Here is a 10,444-nt window from a genome sequence, read left to right on the forward strand (position 1 = left end):
ACCTTCCACCCGCTAAAGGGAGGGGTCACGTGAGGCGGGCCCGGGGAACCAATGGGCGGCTCGCGCCGAATGGAAGGGATTGTCTGACCCCCGTGACGTCACAAAGCTGGCGAGGAGCGCGCTCCTCCTCCGCCCCCGCCCCACCCCCGGCCGCGGCCCTCTCCGCCTTCCCGCCCACTCGCCACTGCGCAGCCAATCGGGAGGCGGGAAGCACTCCAGCCCGAACGTGCGGGCGGGGCAGGGTGGCGGCCCCGCAGGGTAGGGGAGCAGAGTGGGCCGGCCGGGGGCGAGGGCCCGCGCTCCGGGAGCTGCACGGGGCTGAGTGGAAAAAGCGCGGAGCGGTGGCGTCGTTGTCGCCCCCTCCTCCTCAGGACAATCGTTTGGTCTCCTGCGGTGCCCGGTTCGTATTCCCTACTCGCGGCCACGAGCCGCCCCGTCCGGGATCCTCCACCCGTCCAAAGTTGTGAGGGGGCGCCGGGCGTGCTCGCGGATCGGCGGCCGCGGGCGTGCGGAGGGCGGGACGAGCCCTGGAGCGCCAGGTGCGCACCGGGGGGTCGGGGCTGTAGGGCGGGAGCGGTGGCGCTGGCGGCTGTCGGGGGGCGGGGGGCTGGGGGCTGTGCGCTTGGGGCGGGGGCGGGGCCGCCGTGCAGCCCTAGCGTCTTCCGGCCTCTGCGTGCCGGCTGTCAGCACCAAGGGCGCCGCGGGGACCGCGGCAGAGTGAGCTCCGGGGAGGCTGTAGGGCTGCGGCTCTGCCTGAGTGTCTCCCTGATGCACCCGGGGTCCGGGCTGGCCCCGCTGGCAGCTTGCCGCCGGCCGGTCCTTGTTAGTCTGGACTGAAGCGGGCACCCGTGGGGCCGGGCCGGGCCGGGCAGGACGGGACTGGGCGGGCAGCGGGCGGGGCTGCCGTACGCGTCCATGGGCTTCGCGCCCCGACTGGATGGAGGGGCTGGCCCTTGGGGCGCGCCCCTGCTCGCGCCTGGGCCGCGCTGTCTTGGGGTGTGGCTCTGCCTCCCCGGCGGGGTGGGTTGGTTTGGTTGGCTTCCTTGTTCTCTCCACCCCTTTATCCCTCCTCCATTCTCTTCCCCCCTCCCAGCCCATTCACCGGGCTGGAGCGAGACCTCGCCCCTCCTCCGCTCCCGCCTCCCCGCCGCCGCCTCCTCTAATGAGCATCTCTGCCTTGCTTTCAATGGGCCGGTGCTGCTGTCGCTGCTGCTGCCCGCGCGGGTTGTGGATGTTGTCGGCTCCGTGTTGTGATGACAGGAGAATGTGTGTGTGTCCCGGGCCCAGACGAATTGGTAGGTATTCACTTAACTACCTGCGTTGGGTACCCAGGAAGGATGGTGACAGATTTTTGTGTATGGATGGTTTTAGGTGGGTCAGCGTTGTATTAAGGGATGAGATAGATTGGAAAAAGGAACAAGGGCGTCTTGGATTGGGAGAGCTTTGATGCCTTTGTGAGTGCAATTTTTCAGGTAGCGACAAAGGAAACTAATCAAACAGGTACTGGCTTGGTGCTTCGTATCATTCTTCATTCATGTAAAAAGATAGCAGGAGCTGTGAAATGGCTAGGCATTTCCAGAAAAATGTTGGAAAATCGCGGATGGTCTTTATGTAGAGTGTTTAATGCAATCGGATTACATAAACTGGGGTTCTGACACATTAAATGATTAGCATAGCTTTTCTTTTTCATTTACATCAGAAGCTTTGCAAAGCTAAAGGGCTCTGGAGTCGGTCCCTTAATAGCGTTTGCTAATTAATTTGGTCCGTAGGTCTATTGATGGAGTGGAAAAAATGTCTTGGCACAGGCTCTGCTAAGCACATCAGTAAGAATGGATGGGTCTCTTTCCTGTTTCTGGTTGCAGTGCATCTTTCTTTATTAGTCATTGGCAAAATCAGCCAAATCTGCCTGGGACGAAGATGCTGCGTATAACGTGGCTGAGTCTAGATCATGGAATAGGAACTTTTCCGTGAAAATTGTGATCAGGAGTAACTTGAAAATTTGACACTGCTCTGTTTTACCAACAGTTGTACCTGGATGCTGTTCTTATTGCCTGATCAAGAGCCTTCTACACTAATTTAACAAGCTTGCCAGCAAAAGTTTTGATGTAGAGGGTTTTCTTGTTGTATCAGTGGATATTCTGAAGGATAATTAAGAGTTTTCCAGTGCTCACTTATTGTTTATGAAAGCATTTGAAAGTACTTTGACTCCCAAGGGTATCTGATCTGATGGAGAGAATATATCACTTGTACCGATGAGGATAGAACGCTCATTAATCACAGCACAGTTTTCATAAATTCCAACTTCCCTAGGAATTTTGTCTTTTGAAGGCATGTTAGGAGTTGGGGCATTAGGATATAATCTCAGTCCATGTGCTAAGCCTCTGCATAACTGAAAGATACAGTCAATAAAATTCACTCTCTTTTTTTGTTTTTAATCTCAAGAACTTTTGCCTCGAAGGAAAAATGTAGTGGAGAATTTGTTTGATGTTTGAATATAAGTATTATTAAAAGCACCTGCTGTGTGAATCATTAGCTTTTTGTCATTAGATTTCATTCATTTTGCAGTGAACTACAAAAGTAGAAAAGATGTCAAACCAAGCCGGATGCGGTGGCTCATCCCTGTAACCCCAGCACTTTGAGAGGCTGAGGCGGGTGGATGGCCTGAGGTCAGGAGTTGGAGACCAACCTGACCAACATGGTGAAAGCCCATCTCTACTGAAAATACAGAATTATCCGGGCGTGGTAATCCCAGCTACTCGGGAGGCTGAGGCGGGAGAATCGCTTGAACCCGGGAGGCAGAGGTTGCAGTGAGCCGAGATCAGGCCATTGCACTCCAACTCCTCCCCCCGCCCCCCCCACCCAGAAAAATGTCGAAGCAAAGGAATTTAAGTAAAGTGCAGGTTTCCTGGATTTGTTATTCCTTAGACAATCAAACACTGTCAACCCTCCCTCCCCCACACGCAAATAGTGTTTTGAGTCAATTTACATTCCATAGAGGCACATTTTCTTTTTTTTTTTCTGTAAGATTCTTAAGTTTTAAAGAAAGAGCAAATGCAGTCATAAAATTATGAAGAAAAATTGTTTTCATTAAGATTACGTTCGTTTACATTTTTAATGATAGGAAACCTTTATACAAAGCACAAAATGAGTTGATATGCTTTCTGCGTGCAAACCTAAAAAGAAATACAGTTTAAGTGTGGAAGCCGCTGTCATGTGGCCCAACATTTGAGCACATCTTCTGGCTCAGTCATGTACACTTAACCTCTGGATGACTTTCAGGTATTCAGTTTGAAGTGCTTTTATTTAAATGGTTACTCCTGATGGATTACTGTTTTTCTGGAATTTCTGTTTTTCATTAGTGCATTTCAGAATACTTTTTTAGTTACAGATTCTTATTTCCAAAATTATAGCCATTACTTTCTATTGCCTGATCTTGTCTTCATTTTCGTAAACAAATCCCTTCTTAGCTAGTGCAGTTAAAATGATGGTACTTTCTGCTACTTGCAGAAGAGAATCTGTGTGGCTGGCTTATGTAGTGCTTTTTACAGAAACAAACAAGAATCAGTGATTATTCGGTGTTTAGTTTTCTTTGCTTCCCGCTACCCCAATTTATCACTTTTTCTCAAATTATTCTTCAAAAAAGGTATATGAAAATAATATATAGCTAACACTTGCTATGATATTTGTAAATTCTTTTGTTTCTTAGTGAGTTTAGCCCTGGGAAGGAATAGTTGCTATTAACTCAGATGGTTTTATTTTCCATGTTCCTTTTTGTTTATTGCATTTGTTTATTGAAAGTATTTCTAAAGTGTGTTTCTTTGTAGTCCAAAAGACTATTTTGAAGCAGTATCTCAAGAATTCAGGGAAAATATATTTTATTGAGGAAGAAGAGGGATTTTTTCTTGCCTAAATTATCTAGATTAATGATATATTTATTAAATTTTCCAAATAAATGCCCAGAAATTATTTTCAGTGCGTATAGTGAGTGATAGGATTTTTTTAAAGTTTGTAATTATATTGCTGTACCTTTTCAATCCAAACCTTAGACTATTATTTGACTATACTGCTTTCCTGGAGCAAATGAATACCTTTTTTTTTCTTTAATGTGAGAAAAAACATTTTTGGTCTTTTGAAATTTATTTTAAATTTACAATTGACACATAATAGTGTATATTTATGGGATACACTGTGATTTTTCAGTGTGTGTATATTGGTAGACATTGTGTAATGATCAAATTACAGTAATTACCATATCCAAGAAAACATTTTTCTAGGGGTTAATTCTACTTTGGATCCATAGTAGATGAAAATACTTACATGGTTTTTCCTTATGGCTACTAAGCAGGGGACATTGTTAGTAAGTAAATTAAGTTCTAGGACTGAAGTCATTTATGTTACTAACAAAGCTTTAGAGCTACTACAATACTTAAACTTTTTTTTTTTTTTTAATCATGAATGGCACGGTAGAATTCAACAGTGAATAAATGAAACCTAAATTTTATTTCAAAGCCTCACTTCCATAAGCATAAAGGCATGAATCCTAGAAAAGCCTTAGATAGCATCTGTTCCGTTGTGTTCATTTCCAAGTTAGAAGAGTGAGACTCAAAGATGTGAGCTGACTTTTCCAAGATTATTTGGGAGTTGGTGGCAGACTTATGCCCATTAGCCTGGCAAATTGCCACAGTGGTCTAGAGAAGCAAGTTTTGCAAGACCATCTACTGGGGTACAGGAGAGAAATACTGGAATTTCTTTTTTTATTTAATTATGTAGAAATTTTTCTGTGTATGTTACAATGCATATTACTATAGTAATACATGTATATGATGTACAAACATCTCTGTTGTTCCTCACCCTACATTCCTCAGAGTCGACTGAGATACACACCTCATCCAGCATATGCTACCTTTTGCGGGCCAAAGGAGAACTGGTGGCAGTAATTTATGAATATACATATGTTTGGGCTGCATCTTAACACTTTTGATCATAGCCATGTGTAATCATGCCAAAATTGACCACAGGTCTATGTAAGGGATCTTCATAAATTGAAGAAGTCCCTGTGTAAAATGGGAGATTTCAAGGCATTTTTTAAGGATAGGGAGATAGAAGGATGATTGGTCAGGTAGACTGCTACTGCATAATGTTATATAACCTTCATCTCCTTAGCTTTCCCCAGCCAAATCTGTTGTACATTCTGCACAGTTTGTACTGCACAAAGAAGAACAAAGAAAAGAGAAAATTGAAGTTTGAGTACAGGAGCCAGGAGTTCAGTCCTGGTTCCACGAATGATTGGGAGTTGTGCCTACCAGAATACACCCTGTAGAAATAGTACATGATGTGTGTATAAAATGTAGTACCTTCTAACAAAGGGTTAGCATGTAGATTGACTTGCTTAATATTTGTTATGAAGGCAAAGCTAGATTAAGTATCCTGAAATGTAACTCTTTTCTTTGTGTACATCTGTCTAATTTACTGTCTAGGAATCCCAGTCAGAAGTTCCAGCCTGCCACTGTTCTCTGATGCCATGCCAGCACCAACTCAACTGTTTTTTCCTCTGATCCGTAACTGTGAACTGAGCAGGATCTATGGCACTGCATGTTACTGCCACCACAAACATCTCTGTTGTTCCTCATCCTACGTTCCTCAGAGTCGACTGAGATATACACCTCATCCAGCATATGCTACCTTTTGCAGGCCAAAGGAGAACTGGTGGCAGTACACCCAAGGAAGGAGATATGCTTCCACACCACAGAAATTTTACCTCACACCTCCACAAGTCAATAGCATCCTTAAAGCTAATGAATACAGTTTCAAAGTGCCAGAATTTGATGGCAAAAATGTCAGTTCTATCCTTGGATTTGACAGCAATCAGCTGCCTGCAAATGCGCCCATTGAGGACCGGAGAAGTGCAGCAACCTGCTTGCAGACCAGAGGGATGCTTTTGGGGGTTTTTGATGGCCATGCAGGTTGTGCTTGTTCCCAGGCAGTCAGTGAGAGACTTTTTTATTATATTGCTGTCTCTTTGTTACCCCATGAGACTTTGCTAGAGATTGAAAATGCAGTGGAGAGTGGCCGGGCACTGCTACCCATTCTCCAGTGGCACAAGCACCCCAATGATTACTTTAGTAAGGAGGCATCCAAATTGTACTTTAACAGCTTGAGGACTTACTGGCAAGAGCTTATAGACCTCAACACTGGTGAGTCAACTGATATTGATGTTAAGGAGGCCCTAATTAATGCTTTCAAGAGGCTTGATAATGACATCTCCTTGGAGGCACAAGTTGGTGATCCTAATTCCTTCCTCAACTATCTGGTGCTTCGAGTGGCATTTTCTGGAGCCACTGCTTGTGTGGCCCATGTGGATGGTGTTGACCTTCATGTGGCCAATACTGGCGATAGCAGAGCCATGCTGGGTGTTCAGGAAGAGGACGGCTCATGGTCAGCAGTCACGCTGTCTAACGACCACAATGCTCAGAATGAAAGAGAACTAGAACGGCTGAAATTGGAACATCCAAAGAGTGAGGCCAAGAGTGTGGTGAAACAGGATCGGCTGCTTGGCTTGCTGATGCCATTTAGGGCTTTTGGAGATGTAAAGTTCAAATGGAGCATTGACCTTCAAAAGAGAGTGATAGAATCTGGCCCAGACCAGTTGAATGACAATGAATATACCAAATTTATTCCTCCTAATTATCACACACCTCCTTATCTCACTGCTGAGCCAGAGGTAACTTACCACCGATTAAGGCCACAGGATAAGTTTCTGGTGTTGGCTACTGATGGGTTGTGGGAGACTATGCATAGGCAGGATGTGGTTAGGATTGTGGGTGAGTACTTAACTGGCATGCATCACCAACAGCCAATAGCTGTTGGTGGCTACAAGGTGACTCTGGGACAGATGCACGGCCTTTTAACAGAAAGGAGAACCAAAATGTCCTCGGTATTTGAGGATCAGAATGCAGCAACCCATCTCATTCGCCATGCTGTGGGCAACAACGAGTTTGGGACTGTTGATCATGAGCGCCTCTCCAAAATGCTTAGTCTTCCTGAAGAGCTTGCTCGAATGTACAGAGATGACATTACAATCATTGTAGTTCAGTTCAATTCTCATGTCGTAGGGGCATATCAAAACCAAGAATAGTGAGTGGCTCTTTCACTGGCAATTCTCAAATGATATACATTTAAAGGGCAGATTTTTAAAAAAGATACTACTATAATAAACATTTCCAGTTGGTCATTCTAAGCATTTACCCATTTGATACTCTAGCTAGTCAGGTACTTTAAATTGACTTTGCAGCAGGCTGGCAGGGTCAGGAGAGTCTGGTTCTGCCTAGCTCAGATTTCATGGCACCTGCACTTGAAGCAAGTCACTTCTTTATCACAGGTGTCTTGAAACATTGGCTTCTTTTACCAACCTGAGAAAATTAGGATGACCTGGCAAATAAGATCTTGAATAGGCCGAAAGCAAGTATCTTGCTGTGTGTAGTCTCTTGGTTAAAGTGAAGAAACAGTACTGTTCACACCTGCAGACCCCTTTCTTCACTGAGATTCCAGTGTATGTGAGAACATATATTTATTGCATGATTTTCTAGGTACACAGTCTATGCATTATTCATATACATTTATTTTAGCCTGAAGTGGTTTTCAAATCCAATTCTTTAAGCCATAAATGACCAAGATCCAAGCAGTCTGAATTTGTTTTTGTGATTATTTGACTGGAATGCTTCTTAAGTGGAATAACTATACTCCGTTATCCACCCGATTTCCTAATGTAATTGAAACATTTTCTATTTTGCCACACACTTGGAGACAATAAGGGTTTTTAGTTTTATCTACTCTTCTATTGAAGTTAAATACAGAAAAAAAGATTTTTTATTTGTATTAATGAAAAGCTTTAGTTTAAAATAAGGAGATCCAGAATAAAAAGAAGAGACTGACCTCTTCAATTATTGTCATCTGTAGCCACCAGCACAACACTCTTACATAATCCCCAAAGGCTTGGCATGCTGTAAGTGTGTGGTGGGTAGACTGCTGCCGGGGAATCGTACTTCTTATTTAGTAGTGATAAGACTTTTCATCATTTTTGGAATTTTAAAGATGACATATATAAAATAAGTTTATCAATTTGGGGAGTAAGGTTTAATATTACCATTGGGTATTGAGACAGGAGAACGTTTTTGTTTTTCTCCATTTAGACATAGGTCAATTAAAATATTTGGGTTTAAAATGACTAAATGCTTTAAACATATTGTAGCTTAAGATATGTGTGTTAAGATATATACATGAGAAACTTTAAAAGGTAACTACTGTGCATGCCTGATGCTTAATAGAACACTTACTTAGTGACATCAAATGTTTGCAGCAGTCTCCATAATTATATTCAGTCCCTTCTAATACTGTATCAACGTAAATGAAATAAATATATTCAAATTGGCTTTTTGGGAGCTTATTTACTATGCATCAAATGGCATTTTGTTCCTGTGTTTAGTAGTGATCTGTATACAGCTGTGCATATACTTTCATCACTTATTCTAGCATCACTGTTAAAAAATGGCTGTGATTATGTTTGATATTCACCTGGATTTTAATAAAAGCCAATATCAGCTTCCCATTGTGTAATAACTTGGGTGTTTAGGAGTCTTTTCACATTTTTGGGGGATATGAACTAGATGTTCAAGGACTCCTTCTGGAGTGTGGATACTGAATCAATGTAGTATTGGCTGCAGAATTTGCTTCAATTGAAAATAGACTCAGGAAGATTGCTGCTCAGAATATCATATGTTTATTTTTTGAGGTGTTTTTGTTTTTATTTGTGGGTTTTTTTTTTGGAAGTCAGCTTGGAATTTTTTTCCTGGGAAGTATTTGGGAGAGAGAAAGGCTGTACTATATATTTATTTCAAATGTTTTGACTGGGCCTTTTTCTTTTAATGATATATGTGGACTGCTCTAGCAAACCCTATTTTCAGCTACTATTTGAATGTTCTTGAACACCACCACTGAAGAGTTTCATATTATACACCAAATAATGTCTCATTTCTATATAGTATAGGGAATATAAAATTGGTTTCCTGTGGTCATGATCAAGATAGTAATATTATTACACAAGAAACTTGGTCTGCAGTCTGAAAGTTGGTCTACTCTCTATAGATATGAAAATGCAGCAGGGGTTGACATTGTAGAAATGAAAGTAATTGGGTATGGGAAATCTGAATGTACTGTCATCTAAAAGCAATTGTGATTTTATTGTAATTGGTTGTCACTGTGATACAGTGTCTAGAATTAAAGAATACATGTAAACTTTCATGGTATTTAGCCTTTCTTAAATTTTTTTAAAATTTAAACTTTCTAATGTATGTATTCAACTTCTGTATTTATATTTAATCAGTGGTTCATGATACATAATACACCCTTAACTAGTTAAATGGAATGTTGGTATGGCACAGAGTACCGTATTGGTAAGAAAACTGTCTTATAAAAGATGTATGTGTGTGAAGACATGAAAGTTTAATGTACAGAATGGTTGGAGAAATGCCCATGGTGAATTAAAGCTTCATATCTGCTTTCTGAATGTCCTGTGTTGGTTTTTAATAACAAGATTCATTAGATGCTTCCTATGCATGGTAGATTATGTTTAACTTTAAGATCCAGTAGATACATAGTACTTCAAATTTGTAAAAATTGAGGTAATTTTTTTTTTTTTTTTTGAGACAGAGTCTCGCTCTGTTGCCAAAGCTGGAGTGCAGTGGCACGATCTCGTCTTACTGCAACCTCTGCCTCTTGGGTTCAAGCAGTTCTTCTGCCTCAGCCTCCCGAGTAGCTGGGACTACAGGTGCATGCCACCATGCCTGGCTAATTTATGTATTTTTAGTAGAGACGGGGTTTCATCATATTGGCTAGGCTGGTCTTGAACTCCTGACCTTGTGATCCACCCGCCTCCCAAAGTGCCGGGTTTACGGGCATGAACCACCACGCCAAACCAAAATTGAGGTATAATTTAAGCAAAATGCACAGATTTAAAATTTGCGATGTAACATTTGGTAACACCCCAATAAAGATATAAAACTTTTCCTTCAGAAAATTCCCTATGCCCCTTTCCCATTGATCCCTCTCATAACTATCATTCCACTTTTCTCACTATAATTTTGCTTCTAGAAATTTATGTAAATCATACATGTACTTTTTTTTTTTTTTTTTTTTTTTTCAGACAGTCTTGCTCTTTCGCCCTGGCTGGAGTGCATGATCTCAGCTCACTGCAGCCTCCACCTCCTGGGTTCGAGCAATCCTCCTGCCTCAGCCTCCCGAGTAACTGGGACTACAAGCATGTCTCATCACACCTGGCTAACTTTTGTATTTTTAGTGGAGACGGGATTTCACCATGTTAGCCAGGCTGGTTTCAAACGCCTGACCTCAAGTGATCCGCCCACGTCAGCTTTCCAAAGTACTGGGATTA

At 42.5% G+C, this 10,444-nt stretch overlaps 1 protein-coding gene across 6 annotated transcripts; it reads left to right on the forward strand.

Annotated features, from left to right (window-relative positions):
- The first annotated feature begins 244 nt into the window (after nucleotides 1–244).
- PDP1 (pyruvate dehydrogenase phosphatase catalytic subunit 1) lies at nucleotides 245–9,562 on the forward strand. Of its 6 annotated transcripts, none has more exons than XM_008001094.3 (3): nucleotides 245–539; nucleotides 1,261–1,295; nucleotides 5,478–9,562. In XM_008001094.3, the coding sequence occupies exons 2-3, from the start codon at nucleotides 1,265–1,267 to the stop codon at nucleotides 7,133–7,135; spliced, it is 1,689 nt and encodes a 562-aa protein (XP_007999285.1). In that variant the 5' UTR covers nucleotides 245–539; nucleotides 1,261–1,264; the 3' UTR covers nucleotides 7,136–9,562. The 6 variants fall into 6 exon arrangements, with proteins under 6 accessions (XP_007999285.1, XP_007999284.1, XP_007999289.1 ...); XM_008001093.3 differs by having other exon boundaries at nucleotides 245–400; XM_073018206.1 differs by lacking the exon at nucleotides 245–539 and adding an exon at nucleotides 2,566–3,279 and having other exon boundaries at nucleotides 1,278–1,295.
- The last annotated feature ends 882 nt before the right edge of the window (nucleotides 9,563–10,444 follow it).

This window comes from Chlorocebus sabaeus, chromosome 8, assembly GCF_047675955.1.
Source record: "Chlorocebus sabaeus isolate Y175 chromosome 8, mChlSab1.0.hap1, whole genome shotgun sequence".
NCBI classification, from domain to species: domain Eukaryota; kingdom Metazoa; phylum Chordata; class Mammalia; order Primates; family Cercopithecidae; genus Chlorocebus; species Chlorocebus sabaeus.